This window comes from Antedon bifida, chromosome 5 (assembly GCF_963402885.1).
Source record: "Antedon bifida chromosome 5, ecAntBifi1.1, whole genome shotgun sequence".
NCBI lineage: Eukaryota > Metazoa > Echinodermata > Crinoidea > Comatulida > Antedonidae > Antedon > Antedon bifida.
The window spans coordinates 28,460,272-28,481,280 of NC_136230.1; the positions used below are offsets into that span (position 1 = coordinate 28,460,272).

Below are 21,009 nucleotides of genomic sequence, written 5' to 3' on the forward strand. Positions count from 1 at the left end.
ATACATACGTGTGTAAAACCGGCTCTCAATTTACTGTAATAACGGTTATGTACGTTATTTTATTGTTTTATAATTTTTTAATAATGCTGTAAGTACATTCTTCATGAGTTGAAATATTTGTTTAAATGATATATATGATATAAATAAAGTTTTGTGTTTTATATTCAAATTTTCAAAATGTAATCAGTATCTACTTGAAAACTGTCCTCTTTGTCAAGAAATCTTTGTTTGACATCGAATGTTATTCTTACTTTGTCATGGTAATTTTTTAACTGCTTATAAGGCGAATTAACAAGCATTTTACTGTCAGTCAGAAATGTTAATTATAGACCAATTAGGTGTCTGTATTTTGTAGTACCTCCTTTACATGACAAATTCAATCAGGTTCTCCGCCTGGCAATAGAATGAATCGCGATTATCGCACCCTGCTTGAAAAATGGACGATTCTTGCCCGATTCGTCGCCGCGAATAACTTTGAAGAGTGTAGGAAGAAGGTCGCGGTATAGTGAAAAGTTAGCTACCCATCACGATTTCCGCACCCGTTACTCTCACCTATAAGATCGAATAATGACCGTTGTCGACTTACACAAACACCATACTTATTTAAAGACACATCGGCCTAGAGTCGACAGTGAACCGTGACTGTCTGAATGTCCGAGTCGAGCCAGAACATTCCGATAGAATTTATTGTTTGGACGATATCAACATACATCTCAACTGTGTTTGATTTTAAATCATTGCTTTGATATTCATGATAAATCAGCGATAGAAAGGAAGAATTTCATTCATTTGGTATTTTTTTTATTCAGGATCGAAATATCTGAAGACATGAGTCTTATCCATGAATTTTCCGATTATTCTCTTCAGCAGCATCACCTAGGTAATCACCGGCAGGATGGACGGGATCGAATGTACAACCAGCGGCAACCATGGATGTTGAACCCAGGCCTAGAATCAGCTATGCCCTTACACCAACCCCCTGATTATCACCACCATAATCTCATCCACAGCCCACTTCCAACTGCACATAGTTGCGTCTACGAGGAATCAAACGGTCCGAGGACTATCCGAGCACCGAGGCGTGTAGCGGCAAAAAAGGAGCGCAGGCGGACGCAAAGTATAAACTCGGCATTTGCCGAATTACGTGAGTGTATCCCTAACGTTCCCGCCGATACAAAACTTTCCAAAATCAAAACATTACGCCTAGCAAGCAGTTACATTGCATACCTTACAGAACTTTTATATGAAGATAATACAAAATGCCACTTAGACGTTGATTTAGGCCACATAAGGGCTGAATTCAAACGAATGGAAGGAAAAGAAAGACAAAAGCAAATACAAGACAATATGGTGAGTTTTTTTCATTATTATCTATACTTGTTTTCTTATTGTTTTTATTTACATGTTCTTTTAAGGTTTTATCAATAATTATGTAATAAGCCTAAACCCTCAAATAACATTGATGCTTTTATGATCAGATTACTATATAATAGAGTAAATAGTAAATACTACTTTTTATTAGTATTAGTTAGTGCATAGTTGTGATTAGAATTAGACCGATGTGCGCAATTAATTTCAAATTGCGTGAGGAATTTGTCAATTTCTTGATTTAGTTATCTATTAGTATTAAGTTAGTTCTTAATATAAGAAATATATTTGTCGTTTTCGAAAGATTTTATTTTTTCAACGTTCTAAATTTCAACTAATTTATAGAATCTAGTACAGTATATAAAATGAAATCAAACGTGGCTTGGCTGTTTTAGATTCCATGTATTTAGTCACCCTTAGCGATGGCCGTCATGGGTCGTTCCGGTTTTGGTCGTGTACCACGTGGCCACCACCGATGTAGGCCTAACTTAACGAAGTTAAGCAATATGGGCCTAAGTTTAATTTCACTCTTTTCTGGTTTAAAATAATAGTGCAATTACTGTGATTTCAACATTTATACTTATTATTTTAAATAATAAACTTAATTTGTAAGTGCCGACAATCAACTTATGTAAACATCTCTAAAACTGTATGCCTTATAGAATACTAGCTTCTTTGTTTTCGTCGTTATAAATACGCATTGCATGTATTACAGTATTTACAGATGGATTGTGGAGGACATTTTATGATATAAATTTAAACTGTAAATAAAATATATTCATTTATTATTAAATATAATCCTTCAGTATACTTCAAGCAACAATTTATTTATTTGTGCACTTTTTATTTTATTATTAATATGCATAGTCACTGTGTTGTCTTCTGACTAATATAGGCCTAAATGTATTATTATTTATTATAATACATTGATTCAAATTTGTGGCTGATTGGAATAACATTATAGCGCCAACCATTACGTTTGATGAGTTTACTGCTTAGATTTTTCTTTTACTTAGTATTTTTTTGTAATTTTCTAAATTGTAAATAGTATAGCCAATAATGAATGAATGTGCATTCATTCTCCGTCTGAATATAATAATACCAAAACATATTATTTTGTTGCACAACCTACATTTCGTCAATGTACTGTATTACAAAAATTGTTTTTGAAGTAATTAATATTACTTTGTCGTATATTGTGTTCTATGATTACGTTTTCAGTGAGACGAATAATGTAAATCAGGTTTCGTAAAATCTACATTTTTTATTTATATTTGAGATGACAATTTCATATTGAAAAACAAAATTTGTAAAACCTTTATTTTCATTTTAAACCCGTAAATAGTAGTCAACACCACATAGATTAGTCAGTATATATATACCATGTGATCGTTTACACATATTAGAATCATTAACCTTTTGTATTTTGTTTTGACAAGAGTTTACACTTCTTCGATTCGAGGACCCAGTTGTTTATAACTGAAAATGTGAGCCATAGCCCAGAATTCGTTTTACAAAATACATTTAAATAAATGTTGCATTACAAATGGTGAATTTATTTATATTATTATTTATATATTTATTTAAATTGGTAAACATTGTTTTAAAAATGAAATCTAACGTAAACTAGTTAGCATGTTTTTGGTCTGTTTAGGCCTCAAGTCACCCTCGCTAAAGCGGGCCCAACGCATGGTTATAGGCTAATTGATGCCACTTTTTTGGTCTAGAATCTACCATCGCTAGTCCTTCCAGTATGCCTAAATTAACGACTACCACTTGTTGGTTATTTCCCCTCTTGGATTGGATGTTTCCGCTAACCCCGTTTATTATTATTTAATAACATTCGTAATAAACACAATATAAATATGTATGAAGTGTTAACTGTATTTGCAACTACTGTTCATAATTGATAACTTCCAACACAGGTCTATATCCGATTGTTTTATTGTTAGTTTATAAATAAAAACAGTGTATGAAGAATTTTACACAAAGTTCGTAATTTTATAATGTTAGCTGTTAAAGAAGTATAAAACGTCATGGAATTATGTTCTATAAAGATGTGTGCTTTGCAGGCCTCGTTATAGTAGGACACCCTGTGACTCACCCAGACTCGTAAATGAAAGGGGTGTATGTTTTGTGTTAAAATCCTGTTTGGTTGGAATTAGCATCAACTTAGAAACGGGGCCTGGCAATACCCAAGTGGTATGAGAAATGTTTGAGGGGCATAGTGTGACCGCTGTATTAGCTGTTTATACTTTGGGATGAGCCTCTTTGGGGACTCAAAATGGACATACTCTTGAACGCACCAGGAAATTGGCATGTCTAAACGAGAACTATCAACCTGCTTTTAAATAAATACATTTGAAAGAATGGCTAGTTTTAGAGTTGAGTAAACTTAACGTTTGATATCTGTTTAAACTTAAATTAATATCGTACTATCACGAAATCAAAATTATAAGATCAGATCATATTTATGTTAAACACTAATGTAAAATCACTATCAACTGCTTTTAAATATATAATATGAAAGAATGGCTAGTTTTAGAGTTAGTTAGTTTTAACTAAACGTTTGAAATCAAAATTATCTAAAATAAACAGAGCATATATTATGATTTGAAACACTGATGTAAAATTAAAACTAAACAAATTCATGCTGGTACTGTTAACATGGTAACGTAATATGAATATATTTGTCAGTCACACAAGAAACAAACGATGCCTCTCTGTAAGTCTTTTTAAGTTTTTTTTAAGAGAATATATCATAATATTCCGAAAAAACATTATAATAGAAGATTTGTGTTCTTTAGGTATTTCTTTATTTTAGTTTAGTAAAACCTTAACGATTGTCTATCCAACCGAAGCTAGCAATACATTAATTGACGTAGGCCTACCTTATACAAATTATATATAAATGAATTTAACGAAATTATATATAAATGTTTTAAAAGAAAATGACACATTTAAAATGTGTATTCATGGTACAATACAGTATTTATTCATGGGGTGACAGTTATGATAACGTTTTACACCGGATATGCGAGTTTCAACAACTTGGAGTTTCCAAAGTGTCTCTGGTTTGTGTTTTATCGGCAAGACAGGGGGTCACATCGCAACCCCTTCACGTTAGCAAAACCAGCACACATACATATCGTCATAATTCCAATGTGTACGTGATGTTATGAATATGGTATCTTGTCTTTATCATAACAAATCCTGGCAGAGGCTTAATTTCTGACAGTGTTGAATACCGTGGTCTGTATACAGTTTCCGAAAAATAACATCAATGCATCTCTGACAGGGTCTGGTACAGTTAAAACCCGTAGCATGTTGGACAGAATCATATTGATGAAAAGTTAGCATAGACAAACATCTGCATTTAAGACAGGGATACTATAGAAATAAGCTGTAGAAAGTTGGGGTAGACCAGGTGGTAGTGTTACACGAACCCAGTTTTTTTAGTGTAGAGATCGTTGTCGTAAAGAAGTTTGCTCATCGGCTCCATTGGTATGTATGAGAAGCACATGCTTAATTGAAGATTTCAAAACGATGAAGGATAGATTTAAAGTTAAAGTCCACCGTTATGACAACGCCTGTCACATTGCTTTAACGATTATCATTTTGTTCTCAACGATATGTCAAATTGTAAAGTATTGAAATATAGGTAACAGTAACTGAAAAAAGTTGAGAAATTGGAACTTGTACATTCATCCAGAAACGGAGTATGAATAATGTTAGATAGGTTACATTCGTTACATCAGCTGTATAATAAGTAAGTATATACACACTAGTGTTAAGATGTGACGGTTGATGATAACAACAACGAACATGTTAGAAAAAGTCACAACATGGCCGGTTGATTCACTGGTTATGGTTACCGTCAGTATATATCTCCATACTATTTTGTTTGTTTTGTTCCGAGGGACCTGCATTTTAAAATACAAATCAATAGCCTCTATATTTGTTATTTTCGAGTGTTTTATCAAGCCAACAAATGTAAAATATTGCATTCAAGTTTATGTTGAATGAACGCTTTCATAAAATATTCTTCAATAAATTTTGTTTGTAGTTGATTGATAGTACGGTACAATAATAAATAGTCGTCTAGAAATTCTACCAATTTTCGGATTATTTGTCAAAATATGTGATTTGTTGGTTTAGTGTTAACCACGAGATTTGTGAACCACAGTTTTTATAATTAGCGAACGTACTTTTCGTTCCATGTATAAATTTTGGTTAGGCCTGATGTTCTTAAATCTGAAGGGTGTAGGCCTACTTCAATAACACTTTGAGCAGAATACGACCTGGATACGAAAAGTGCTGGATACTGAGGTGTCGTAATAAATAAACGTTTGGGCTCGAACTATCAACGGTGACTGACTGTCTGTACATATTCAGATTGATTTACTGTACGTTTGTCTTTGAAATTTATTTTGAGTAATTTTTTACAGTGTGTGCGTCAAGATATAGGATGTAAAAAGTACACCAACTCATATCACCTAACCCTAACTTGCAATAGATAATTCGTACTTAAATACATTTAATAGCATATTTATCACAACCGGTATATTTTCAAGCTATTTTATTTTTGTTTGTACCATGAATAATTATTATAGTATTGTTGTAACTCACTTTCCAATGTTCTGCCATATTACAGTACTATTTACTATTATCTGTATATAATTCTTTACGTTAAACCACGTACGTATTCGTGAATGGTTTAACGTAAAGAATAATTATATAATAGTTAATTATAAAACCAGCATTTTTAAATTAAATATTTACTACTGTATATCGAAAATTGTAATTCTTCTTGTTGATTCTTATGTCATTAATTACAACCTTTCCATAGTGTTGACGAGTGGTTTGTGTGTAAAAAAGAAAACGTAAAATTGTAAAAATAGTACACATTATCATACAAAATCATAGTTAGGCCGATAGCAGGAAATTAACATAGACAAAAATGTGCATTAAAGTTCGTGCAACTATGCAGATTAATATACTAACAAGAAGCTTGAATTTCAACACCTGCTAAACAAAAAGATAAGTTAAACAACATATTCCGGTAATTTATTAAAATTAGTATCTTTTTTACATTTTATAGATAACTTTCATATTTTACAAGACATAGCAAATAGATTTTGGTCATTATCTATAGATAGTAGACTAACCTGGTCAACGTTATAATTACTCTAATTTTGATACAAAAGTGTTTCATATTCCCATCTTGTTATTATTTTGTTGATACAGTTAAATAGATTTCACACTTTGCAAACTTAAAAACGTAAGCTACGAGTTATCTTCTTCCCCCTGTGATTGGTCAAATTGTTGACTTGCGCGTATCGTCCACGCGTTGTGTCGTTCATGGGAACCAAACGCTAGCTGCATTATTAGTATTAGTATTTTTAGTGTCTATAATGTTCGTTCTTTATATTCAATACTTAATATGGCCTTATTGTTCCTATTTTTGCGATTTCGGTGATAATTATTCACCTTTTTTCAAAAAAACTGTAACTAACCAATTTGTACGGTACATTCTATGTCCCACCACTATTATTTTATTATTTTTTTATTCATTTATTTAACAACATCTTTATTAGTTCAAAATTAGTTTTGCGAAGAAAAAATGAGATTGATATCTTGTTTTGAATGAAGTAGTTGTTGGGGAATATTTAATTTAAGTTGGTAGGTACTTATTCCATATTTTAGCGCAACTGCAACCTTGAACGACGAGTTCATCTTACTAATGGTATTGCTATATTTAGGCGTTTATCTTATTACATCATATATAATATATATAAATATATATGTTTCATCTTAGTTATCTATTTAATATTACTCGTTTTTTTAGTATTTTACAAACTATTCAACATACATTGCTGTCTATTAAATTAAGTAAACTATTTGATAATAATGTTTTAACATAATTTTCCAATTTTCACAAAATATTTAACAAATACACGTTAGAGATTTAAGTTCTTACTAAAATTTCAATTTTATGTCAATTTTATATCTTTAGGGAATTGTTTAAATTTCCTGCGTGTCAGGATTAATTACAATACAACAACTCACTATCGGTTCTCACTCGGCTTTTGAATATTTTCGTTTTTGACAGTTTTTTTCTTGTTGTATGAATTCCAACAATGCTGAAATATTTTGTTTGTTTTATCATATCTTTGATAAAATACAATTAAATAAAAGTGAATGAAATCGGAATATGCTTATTTGAATGCGTTTAAAAAATTATTGAGTAAGGTACAAATTTGGGACTTTATTTAAAAACTATTTCACATTTTTTCTGCTCCTTGTTAAAGAGCGATGCAATTTCATGCATACTCAGGTATTTGTAAACGTTTGCTGTTCATTAACGAACTTTCTAAAAATAATTTAATACTATTGATTAAGACCAAAATAAAATCACCGACCACATAATAAAACAGATACCATTATTAATATTAGATTATTATACCGTGAAACAAAACATAGAATTAGCTATTCTGTTGGGGTTTGTTTCTGCGCCTTGCTAGCTAAAAGAGCGATTCAATTGCATTAATGTACTGTACACTCAGATATTTGTAAAGGTTTACAGTATATTAACAAACTTTCTAAAAATAATGTAATACTAAGACAAAAATAAGGTTTTAAAACCACTGACTGTATTAAAAAGGTCGATACTGTATTTGTTTTTATGTAAACAATTGTTGTACCTCACGACGAGTGGATGAAAAGTAATTGTTAACACCTTTCCTTCCCGAGTTTTTAAAACAACAATGATTTTTTCTCAATTTTTTGAAAACAATTAGCTCCTTGGGTGTACGGTTGTCCTCGTTACAAGCAAACTTATTTTAAGTAGAATAACAACTGTCACCGTAAACCTACTGTTTTTTTAAGGTAATAAATTACTCGGTTAAACTATCACAAGATCAACGTAAATCTTTCTGACCCACAGTATTATTGCCGTCTCAATTTTGTTTCGTTTATTCTTTCGTATTTCGTCGGATATAAATGCCCTTCTAGGGCGACGACCACTGTATTTAGTAGCGCCGGCTAGTCTCGGTGGAGCTGGGCCTACCTAATTATTACAGTGAGAACATTAACGATATTTAAACTATTTAAACCTTGTTCTTCAAAAGTGCGCGTAGCTTATTAACCCCCATTATTAGTAGTCACCTCAATAATTTATGTCCTTGTGCTAAGATTGTTACCTGTTGGCCCACCCAACAAAACGACATTTGTCCCCTTGGTGGGCCTAAGTTTTGTGTCTCTCACTTCCTTTATATTTTCTATTCTGTTGGTCACTTTCGGATTGGAATGTTACCTAGCTGATGCAGTTTTATGTCGGCCCAAGGCCCACCTTCTGTCCTTTGGTGCCCGTGTTTATCTAGGCCTATTCGGTTTCCCTTTGATCCATTGGCGCCTTCAAGTGCCATCATTAGTTGCTAGCCTAATCCTCGATCGTGTTGACGCTTTGTATGCTTTCTGTCGTATTTGATTGTTGTAGGAAATACGTTCTAATTAGACCATAAATTGAAACGATTAAAGTATTTGTACGTTTTGATTGTGTAATCCTTTTAAATTAATTACATTTTTCAATGCAGTCGTCGTTGGGGATTGTTAATGAAGTACTAGGCCTAGTCCAACAACGAATTTTACATTGCGTGGTATTTTCCCAGGGACGAAGTTGCACAGGATCGGTTCAAGCATTCACTTGAGCAGCAGAAATGTTGATAGAAAGTGTATAGTCTGTAGTTATGTTTTGTCGCAGTCCACCATTCGGCGTTTCGATTTTTCTTTGAAAGTCAAGCATTATGAAACGTTACAAACTATTTTTCTTTTTCTTATTTTTTACCAATACAAGTCGAAATACAGTACTAATGAAAGTAGTATTGCTTAATTCTATAACATTTTCACCAACAATTGAAAGCTTGTCAAAGTTACTAATACATTACAAAGCTTATTAAGGGCGTCCTATGTTTTAAGCCTATAGTCTCTACTTCACAAATCGTCCTTGTCAACTTCATCTCGTAAAGCGTACGCTCGAAGTTTGAAATTGCTAAATAGGTGGTAGACGCGCGCAACGCAACGCAAGTAATTATATTAATCACGACGCGATGAATGGTGGTATATCTCACCGTGATTGGTTACGTTACGCCCTTGAATTTCTTCTAGTGAGAGCCAAGCTTTTAAGGGCTTTTTATAGGTGGTAATTCTAACATAGAAGAACATGCGTTTGGCATAAGGGGATCATTTGTACTGCCATCAAACTGTTAATGAAAATCAATTGATTTTAATGTAAAGGAAATCGCCAAAAACTGACTCATTGTAAAGATAAAGATCGAGAATAAAAACATAATACTTATAGTACAACAATTACATACTGAAACAGCTGAAGCGCCTGCATTGTCGTACTTCATTAGTTATAATGTTATATTAATTGACTTCTAAAAGAAGGGTACTAATGTGACCCTAACGAAGCCCCGTTCAATACTACTACTGTACAAGTTTTTCCCTCGTTTGTGTAGGGAATCATTAAGCTACATGGTGAGTAACGCGTTATAGCTACGACAGGCCTGTGACTCTTAATTGTTCTCACGTCTAAGAAGTAAAGTGTATTAATCCCACTTCTATAATAGGCCTATAATTAATTTTATTAATTTGATATCCATGTCTGCGCGACGTAGCCAGGTTTTTCACAGTTTCTTTTCCCCCATAAAGTGACAAAGGAAGTAGAGTGGGGTCGGGGTGGTGTTAGTAGGCTACTGAAGAAAGGATTGTGTTAGGCCTAGCCTTATGAGATATGTCAAGGGCCAATTTTGCTGCTGATCTCTTGAAAAGAGCAATATATATATATATAAAATGGTATTCCTGACTGTTTACTAGGCCTATAATGTAAACAAATATACATTTTCTTGAAAGTAATAAATTTCAATACACATTTTACTATAAATAAGACAGACTTATAGATGTTCTTGTTTTGTTTCCTATTTCAGTCCCTCTTCTTATTTCTGCTCAGGGACATGTATTATATCTTATACCTAGTTTTTATTTGTAAATTGTAGGATTGTGATATTAAAAACATTGTAAATGAAAATGTTATTTCTTGAATTGTTCATTTGTGTATGTATGCACCTGTGTTACGCTAATCCCTTTGATATGATGATGTAACAAAATATCAAGGAATATATATTTGAACACGCTTTGTCGGCGCCAGCCACCCCAGACTACAACTCCCAATTAACCCTAAAATGACAACATACGTCCGTTGCCAAATTGATAAGGGATTAAAAATATGCATAACTTACCCGATATGCAAATTACTATTCCGATTAGAATAGTTATGCACAGGTGTTGTTCTCTGTGGATTGTAAAAGTCAATCCAGAAATAGAAACATTGTTTTATCAATGTATACTACACGGATTGCTGTAATTTGGACGCGGTCATGTTTGAATTTTGCCGCAACGTGTGCGTGGGAGAATGTCCTGTGTAGCTGCATGGTTTCCGTGATGATAACAGTTTCTCACTGAAGAGCTAATATTATGTCGGGGATGAAACCTGTTCACTGTGTGATGAATTCGAATCATGTCATTTTTTTTGTTGGTAAAATGACAGTCCATATTCTTAATTTTCTCTGAACTTATGTTGTTTCTTGTAAAGGGAAACTAAGGTCAAATAATTGATCCAAGTCAGACGATAAAGTCTGATGTTTGCCATATAGTGAGAAATGCGTTGATAAAACGTTAATGAAACCGCGTTAAAAAGATACAACCTATAAAGCTTGGTTCCCACTAGGATGTAGCGCAAGAGATTTGACCAAAGCGATGGATTATTCGAACTACCGCTTGTCATTGGTCAACTAGCTAAAAAAAGAGACAACCTAAAGCTTGGTTCCCACTACGACGCAACGCAAGTGAAATGACCAAAGCGATGGATTATTCGAAATGCCGATTGTCATTGGTCAACTAGCTTGCGTTGTGTCTTCTACCATCACTACCTCCTAGTGGAAACTAAGCTTTACAGTTTTTGGTTTCCACTTGTGATTCCGCAATGTTATTGTCTTACGTCACTTGATGTACTTATAATACAACCTATGCATTTCATACTCTTTTTAAATGAGTTTTTGTTTTTCTCTTTCAGACGTCAATTCGAGGTAAAAACGAGAAAAGAGGACGCGGAAGAACTGGTTGGCCGGAACACGTATGGGCATTAGAACTACGCCAGTAACTTTTGGTATACATTCAAGATACAGATGATCATCCAGTAATGTTATAACAATAAAAGTGGTGGCGAACAGGCTGTGTCCGTCTTTTGAGGCTGGAATCGAATTACAACTAAATTTGATTATCAACAAAATATTGAACCATATTAAAATTAACTTTGGTTTAAAGTATTTAATATTATTTAGATATAACTTTATATGTTTCCAGAATTGAATGAATTGATACCGTACACCAATTATTTTTTATATTTTTTAAATATAAAAATTAGTTAGTGTGTATTTTATTAACAATAGAAATAAAATCAGTACAATGTATAAGCAATAACATTTTTTAAAACGAAAATCATAAACTGTTACGCGACAATATACTAAATCTTTAAGTTATTTATTCGTAGCATTATTGGCACAAAATGGAAGATGGCAACAACTACGTCATGCTCCTGGAACTACGCTTCTAGTAATTCCAAACATTATTTATAACTATCATTAATAATCAAAACGTATACTCTTTGGTAACACAATGAAAAGATGCATAATTTGACTTGCGCGTTCAAAAGCTGATAAAGCTTTTGTACGCGCGCGTCCACTTTATGTATAATATTAAACGGAATGTAAAGAAAAAAATATAACCGCCCTCTATAATCATAAATAATTTACAAAATGGGGATAAATCTGACATTGAAGTGTAATTTTTGTGCCAAGTAAATTTTTTTTATAAAAACCACATGTTGTTCAATTTTAAGTAGACAGTAATTTATCAGTCAATCGATGTCCGAATCTGTGAATTCTGATCGCGTCTTTCGTTTCAAATATTTCAAAACTCTGTGACTTTTTGAGAAAGCTGTTGCGTTGAGAGGTCACATTGTCACAGGGGTGACTGTTATAGGGATGACAGGGGGCTTTCGATTATTTATTTTCAATGTCATATTTCGGGAATATGTTACGATTCGCTCTTTGGGGAACCCCAGTTGTTGTTTATGTTGTAACGCTAATGTCGTTTTAAGTGCATGGGTAATTAGATGCATATTTTTTTATCAGGAAATATGTTAATATGTACCTGTCCCTAAAATAACTGTTTAGTGTTAAAGTTAACTGAGTGAATATATTCGAAATTTGAAATATCATCATACATCGACGTTGTAGATTTTCCCTGAATTATAAATAGTTTACTATCCACTTAGCTGAAATTAATCAATCTTAAGCTCTGTCTACACTATCAAACTTTATGTGGTGTGCCCATATATGGACATGATGATGTCATATCACTACCATATTTGGACATATCAGTACCATATTTGGGCACATCACACTAGTTTGATAGTGTAGACAGAGCTTTAGTCAGTGGATCGAATAGTAATTTTTGTATTTCTTGGGGAAAATTGTCAGCTCTATTGTTGATGACGAAACTGTTATACTAAATCAAATCAATTATTTGAAATATGATAACATTTTTATGCTTTACTTACATAATAAAGTATGTAATGTATACTGTATTGACATTAACATTTAAAATGAATATGATGCTGGTTCTGATTTGTTTTTTTAATACATTTTGAAGCAATTGTTTGTGTTTAAGTTTATTTGATTTGTATCATTATATTAGTTATAGGATGAACATATTCTGCGTGAATAAGTTCCAAGTTTAGTCTATGACGAAAGGATATGGGTAGGCTACCTTTGGATGTGAACAAATGTGAGTTCACCCCGTACCTATTAATATTACTATGAATGAGCGACCTATACATAGGCTAACCGGCGTATATTTAGTTGTACAGTATTCTTGTAGTGCAATTTAATACAATATACGGTATCACACATTGTGTGTTTACATGCTGGATGTTATTTGATGGGTAATTGTGTAAAGATATACTGTACTTATTTATGAAAATTGGTTCTACAGGGTTTTCTGAATATTTTATGACTGTAAATGATTGTAAAAACATTAGATAAGGATTCTTGAATAAAGTTTAATAAATAATAAAGAGGAAAATATTTTTGTTATGTTTTGTTTTCAGAATTCGTAATTTAATTAACTGAATTTTATACGCATGCGTAATTCAGTAGTCGATATCAACGACTGACGACATTAGTACAGACTGTAATTGGGACATGACGAAAGGTGAGAAAAACAATCAGTGACGTCACTATGACGAAAGGTCGTTGTGAGTTTGAATGAGTTGTTATATGAGCGGTTTTTTGATGGATGTTCGTTTAAAGGTTTGTGAGGGTTAGGATATTTAATTTAGTGCTCTGCTGCCTCTTTTCACCACTAAAAGCAACTTTTTTTCGTTTTCTCGCGGTTTATTTTTTCGTATGTTGCGTGTGGTTCTTGACCATAATTTTATTATAATTATTAAACAACAGGCCTTCACCTTTTATAAGAACACATAAAAACATTTTGAGGTTGATCCATTTAATTACGTGGAAAAAAAAATTGTCGCAAATTTCGAAGTGCACCACAATATATTTTGCTCAAATAATAAGAACCTTAAGCCAACAAACACTTCATTCTATAATATTATAGTTACAAAAAATGTACTGTTTCTTAACCTCTGTCTACACTATCAAACTAGTTTGACAAAAAAGTGTGATGTGCCCAAATATGGTGGTGATATGCCTAAATATGGTAGTGACATGACATCATCATGTCCATAGATGGGCGCATCACATTTTTTGTCACATAAAGTTTGATAGTGTAGACAGAGCTTTAGAAATTAGAATACAAGCATAATACAGTAAAAATACGGCAGAACTGTTATATAGAACATTTTTATAAAAGTACTACAAATAAAAAGTTCAATTGATACCGGTAATTTAAAGGTTGTCGTTAATTTGTATTTACAAAAGAAACAGTTCCTAGGTAAATTAACTTAACCAACTCTATTACCTTATCAATGATGCAGCTATTTTGAGAGTTCGAATTATGACCATGTTATTTTAAAGTGTTCGAACGAGAATTTTAACATTCAATCTCACAGTTTTCTCATTCTTTTAGCCGGATTAAAACGGAAGTATCTGTCCTAGAAGATTTAGTTATAAATTAGTAATGGGGTATGTGTAGTAAAAGAAGGGGGAGATACGGATATCTAAATCAGGGTTGACAGTGTCGTTGGCATTAGAAGAGATCAGTGTAATTGGTGAATACTTTTTTTAACCTAAGGTGACGACAACTTGAGAGTGGCTTACGGGACAGGTGTAGGCTTAGTTAGCATGAGAAGATGCCAAAACTGGGCTAGCATTAACTATAACGATAACACCGACGAATGAGTGGTTGCTATACGGTAAAGTGGTTCGTTTCATAAAGAGTAGGCCTAGGCCTAGCTGCTGAGGGTTCAAAGCTGGTCATTACCAGCACTGTGACCCACACCGAATGACTCGTTTGTTTTCTTTCAACACTTGCAAGGGTAAATTGGAAAACCGACTTGTTCCTATACTCCCGCCATTATTTAATTAATTTGTTGTCAATCATGTTTAAGAAAGTTATCATCGTTAACCCATTGCGATTTTTATTTGATGATAAAAGTTTTTATTACCATGGTAAATTATTTTGTGACGGGAGTTTTTAAAACGTCAAAACAGATTATTTTGAAATAAGTTTATCCTTGAATTTACTTATATTTCCATTTATTTATTTATTCATTTAATATTAGTAACAATAATTCACCGTTCAGGCTTAATGCATTAGGCTAAACAAACCTTTACGTTTAAGTATAAAATAAAATTGCTTGAAAAAAAAAAGTTAAAAATAAAAATGTGTGCTTTTAAAACTTCAATAATTGCTAAAAATTTGTTCTGGCAACGGTGTGTTTATACCGTAAACCCACAACTGACGTGAAGAGGGCCTCATTGTATACGTCCCTGGCAAATATTTTTTTTTTATGACTTCAATATGAATCACATATCGTTTGACAAGTCTTCATTAAAGATTCCAATCATCGATAATAATATATGACATGATAGATTGGCGGATCGGATTTCAGTGGCACATATTATACTATTGGCATTTGTCGATTATTAAATACAGAGGGACGGTATCAAAATATATTTTTGGAACGAAACTACTGCGTGAGAATGACTTATTTGGAACAATCAATAGGCTAAAATCAAAATCAGGAATAGGCTGTCTATTTAATAAGAACAACATTCTAAGGACACTCCATGCACGATATTTATATATTTAATTAGGGCCTATAGGCCTTAATACCCTTGACATTTTTATTTTTATCAGATTAAAAGACATGAATAATTATCATGGCTGTTAAAAAACATTATTGTTTTTTACAAGAAACAGTGTTCATCATTGATCATTGACACGACAAAAAAATGTTCTATGCGCGCTGTGTTTATCAGAGTTTGAACGCGCACGTGCCATACGCAGTGTACCATAATACTAACATTTGATATTGCTTCTCTCTTTGTTACGATAAACCACAGACCTGCTCAATTTGACATCGACATCGTCAATTACATGTTTAGTGGTGGTATAATGGCAAGCGTAAGAAAAGAACAAGACATTACTCAGAACAGCTTATTATCAACCAATTAAAACAAATTAACAAGTTTGTTAAATACACACCACGTCATCGCTTTCGCACTGTTCTAACCTTTCACAAACTCTTCGTATATGTATCATGTCACATCATTTAGCTTCATATCATGTTATGTCGTTGGTTTATAGCACTGTCCTGCTTTCATATCGAATCTTGGCGGTCCTCTATAGAAAGTGTTGTTTTAAGAAGCGGGTTGAAAATTTGATAAAACTGGGCGGATTTTGTACACGCGCGCCAATACTTCGTTGTAGGCCTACTGACAAAATACAATTATGATAATTACCATACGTGTAATGACAAATTATTGTAATGTACTTTGCGATCAATGCCTGTATGCGGTTTGCCCTGTTTAGTCTCATGTATAGCAAAGCGTACACTATGTTGATGTAATAATGTTTGACTATACAGAATGGTCAATTCGTTACCCATGGCTATAGGAAGGAGTATCTACTCATAATTTATGTTTTAAATTACGAATGACTAAGAGGGTTGGAGTGATGAGGATTTGATTCAATCAGAAACAATTTAAATTATATATAAGTTTAACATTATTTTTTTTTAGAAGAGCATTGTCACGCGCTGGAACTGACGTCGAGTTCACTAATATTTTTCTACATTGTAAGTCGAATGAAGAATTTGTTTTATTTAAAAAATAGATTTAAAATTATATTTTATTTGTAATTTCTGCCAACTTTGCAATATGTGCAGCAGGTTAGTAAAAAGTGGGCTATTTTTACAATAACATTGATAGGCCTATTGAGAGATGCGGTGATACACGCAACAGATCAATTGAATTTTAAACATTAGTCGAATTAGGCCTACTGTAAGTATTTTCCGCAAACTTTTGCAGTTGTGCGTGTTATTTTTACAATAAAAGTAGGCCTTCTATTGAGAGACGCGGTCTTACAAACAATAGGCCTACACAATATTGAGATCAATTGAATTTTAAAAATTAGTTGTAATTTAAGTATTTTCCGCAAACTTCAATTGTGTGTGTTATTTATACACACAATATTTAGATCAATTGAATTTTAAAATGTTGTTGTAATTTAAGCATTTTCTGCGAACTTTTGCAATTGTGCGTGTTATTTTTACAATAAAATTAAAAGTAGGCCTTCTAATAATTGAGAGATGCGGTCTGACAAACAATACACACAATATTTAGATCAATTGAATTTTAAAAATGAGTCCAAAATCATTAGCGGCCCACATCCTTCTTCTTTTTACCAAGTCATGGGCCCAGGTGCATACCAATGTCGATTTGTTTGGATGGAGCAAAGTTTTTCCGATAAATTTCAATAAAATGACGCAGCATTTTGTAAACAGAAAACAGAGATGTTCGGCTAAATAAAACAGAACATTTAAATAATCGTAATTAGTCATATTTAAATAGAACTGTTTTGTTAATTACGCCAATTAGGCTTGTAAACACGTGTTAATAAAGTGCTGCTGCATGACGGAGGCCCATATTTTTATAAACTCTACAGCTAAATACAAGCGCGCTTCAATCAGTTGTATGGGGCTTGTGACGGCATAGACCACGTTATAAAAATACAGAATAATAAGTCTATAAATAAATTATTATTATTAATAAAATTTAACCTAGTCCTTTATGTTTGTAGGCCTACTTTTATTATTCAATATATGGCCTGATGTGTAGACTTAATTATAGTGAAAATGTTTTAGTCTATTATACCTATAGACAACGACTTATATAAGTCAAAGATGCTCTCCTGGTGGAATGCCATCATGAGATAAGAGCGCGTCTTCTTGTAGTAATCAGTCAGTACATTTTTTTTTTAAATAATTTTTACGTAATTTTATTTTCTATGGATCAGAGATTCCGAAATAAATGATTGGATTTGAATATTAGTAATAATATAGCAATAATTGGTGCGGTACGGAGAATACCAACTCTTCAGTCAGTATACAGTCCTTCAGCTGTCGACTGCATGTCTGTCTCGGTTATTTTTTAAAAATTGTCGTTTTTATTCGGAAGTTATTAGACGTTAATTTGATGGCTTAGCAGTAAGCTAACATTACATTAGTGTTGTTGAGATATACTTTAACGCACGTTACGCTACTGTTGCGAAAATACAACTAAACTATTTTCCCCATGATTATTTTGAGCATGAGACCTGTTTTTTTTATTGTAAATAATAAGTAAATTGTTTGTTTTTGTAAAGATTATCAATAACATCGCACCAACCGTGGATTGAAATAGATTTAAAAAATGGTTAAACGTTGTAATTGTAATATTTATTGCCATCCATATAAAAAAAAGTAGACAGATCAAACAATTTGTACAACAATAATACAAGAAAAATAAGTTACAATATATGGAATAGCAGAGGATAGTATTTTAGTTTAATCATTTGCATATTAAAATAATTCGTAGGCCTATTTGTTTTCTTTAAAACAAAATATTAAGTCACAGTTTCACAGTAAGTCAAAACAATTTGTCCTGGTCAGCTTAAAATTATATATACTCTTTTTAGAAATAGGATAATCGCGTCTGTTAACAACGCAATACTGACCACTCACTTTTCTCTCGTCGGTCTACCATAAATGAATCAATCTCCTAAAATCGTAATACAATTGAACAAAATTGACAACCGCAAAGAAAAATGGTAATTAAAAGTTGACAAGAAGTGTCAAAATATCCCAGTTTTCGTGACCGTTCTAAATGACCACTTTGAGGTATGTATTATTTTGGTTTTGGCCGGCACCGTTATGACGCTATTGATTGGGGTTGATGGAACCCAGAGCAGGGCTAGAGCTGGCCACTATTGGGGAGGAAAACGCCCCGGCGGTGGGTGATGATAGATTCACGGATTGACAGAGTTGGAAGGTGACAGCCTAACTTTGACACGTTCAATCAAACAATCAGACGTTCGCTTACATTCTATCTTACTTCCAACGACAATAAACGCCTAGTAAATTTCCTTATTCCTTCCTAGGCCTACTTGTGAAATAGTGATATTTAAGAAGAAATTAATATTATGTCCCGCGAGCATTCATACAATTTCGATCCTGATTTTTCTCCTAATAAATACAGCTTCTAAGAAATATAAATAGTTAAAAATATATTTATATTATTAATACATACAGGTCCGAAAGTTGATAAAAGAGGAGACGTGAAACTATCAATGATTTTGTTTAGAACCATGTTGCTGATGTTAACAATTTTAAGCTCTGTCTACACTATCAAATTAGTTTGACAAAAAGGTGTGATGTGCCCAAATATGGTAGTGATAGGACAACATCATGTCCATATATAGGCACATCACATTTTAGATACATTTTATAGTGTAGACAGAGCTTAATAACATTGCGTTTCATAAATTCTACACTCGTGGACTCTAGGCACTGTACATAACAAAATAAATGTTTATATTGAACTACACCATAATTTAAAGTGTGAATATACTCAAAGCATGTATACAGCGGGTCTGCTGAGACTAAAATAATTAACAAATCAGTTTAACAACCTATTGGGACTTCCGTCAGAGTCCAGATAGGCCCACTGACGTACCCCATTGAGGATACCACCATCAATGAGAAACCCTCAATATCACAGATTGGTATCAGCGAGTTTACAGATCACTTCGAAAGCCTATTGGGGTTTCCTATAGTCAGTAGTACATAAACCAACAACACGATGCATTGAAAAGGCCTAAGTACCAAGGGTCCTAAATCAAAGAATTCACAGATCACTTTAACAATCTAGGCCTACTGGGGTTTCCTAACATTAAGTCGATAATACATATAAGATGTAATAATATGAATACTCCAAAGCCCACGTTTTTCTTTTCTCTGATTATTATCATGAAACGCCTGGGATGTGATTTCCACTTAAGTGTCAATGTTTAAGTACATGTCTTTTGATTTTAAACTCGTGTAAACGAATAATATCGGACGTAGTCCTAATAGACCTAGTAATTGTCAAGTGAATATTCTGCGATGAAATATGTTTACCAAAAGGCAATATGAATACAGATACAGATTCCTTTTATTATCCAATATTACAATTCACATTATCTTGGTTTGTCCGGTAAATACTATTTCGAGCAATTATATTTTGAATAAAAAACCGCCGGTAATACAGTCTCACGCGGTTTTTTTAAAGATAATAATACAAGCCATACGAATATTATGTGTTATTATATAAATAATTCCATTTTGTTTTATTTTAATTAATAATTTATGATCTTATATTACTTCTGAACTTGTATGATGTATAAGGTAATGGTTTCTTACAAAATAAGAGAAGTTTAACGTAAAATTTTGCAAAATTGCAATATCATATTTTATAAACAATTCCATTCAAAAAAGAAATAACAAGTATGCTTTTACATTACTTCTGTATTAATTTTTAAATGTTTGTTTCTTACAAAATAACAGAAGTTTATCAAAGTAACATTTTGCAACATTGCAATATCTAAATTTGCCTGTTGATATAATAGCCTTATTTATTGTGAAATAAAACTGCCTGTTTTTATATATGTTTCTTTAGAAACTAGCATAAAGCCAGGTCATAGAGAATGCCGCCTGGAAACAGGGTCAGGGGTCATACGAGACCCGTATTCACATGACACAAAATAATGTAAACTTAATTGGGAAGGCGTGCGTTACATCATCATAAAGAGAAGGGTTACTTGTATTGAGTAGGGAATTTCTGGCAAATGAGATGTCCTTTATCACACATTGACCGTATGTCACTTTTGTACAGATTTAGTCGTATAACATTCACACACTACTCGTTAATGTTATGATGTTAATGTCTACAGTAAAGTGTCTGTGTGTTTTCCTGTATATTAAGTTCTCGTAATAAAATAATTATAATGATAAACATAACAGTCGGAAAGCCGCGTTGG

General features: G+C 32.7%; 3 protein-coding genes across 4 annotated transcripts in view; 1 reads left to right on the plus strand and 2 right to left on the minus strand.

Annotated features, from left to right (window-relative positions):
• The window catches only part of LOC144843046 (guanylate cyclase soluble subunit beta-1-like), a 181,051-nt gene that overhangs the window by 93,730 nt on the left and 66,312 nt on the right, over nucleotides 1-21,009 (minus strand). The window lies entirely within an intron of this gene.
• The window catches only part of LOC144843044 (guanylate cyclase soluble subunit alpha-2-like), a 171,326-nt gene that overhangs the window by 24,789 nt on the left and 125,528 nt on the right, over nucleotides 1-21,009 (minus strand). The window lies entirely within an intron of this gene.
• Nucleotides 705-13,052, plus strand: LOC144842143 (heart- and neural crest derivatives-expressed protein 2-like). The gene is made up of 2 exons (XM_078698528.1): nucleotides 705-1,350; nucleotides 11,501-13,052. The coding sequence occupies exons 1-2, from the start codon at nucleotides 829-831 to the stop codon at nucleotides 11,585-11,587; spliced, it is 609 nt and encodes a 202-aa protein (XP_078554654.1). The 5' UTR covers nucleotides 705-828; the 3' UTR covers nucleotides 11,588-13,052.

Excerpts from the sequence above, each read along its gene's own strand:
- LOC144842143 (XM_078698528.1), top strand. The coding sequence starts at position 829 with ATGAGTCTTATCCATGAATTTTCCGATTATTCTCTTCAGCAGCATCAC. Across the intron at positions 1,351-11,500 it reads AGCAAATACAAGACAATATG|ACGTCAATTCGAGGTAAAAA; the intron begins GTGAGTTTTTTT and ends TTTCTCTTTCAG.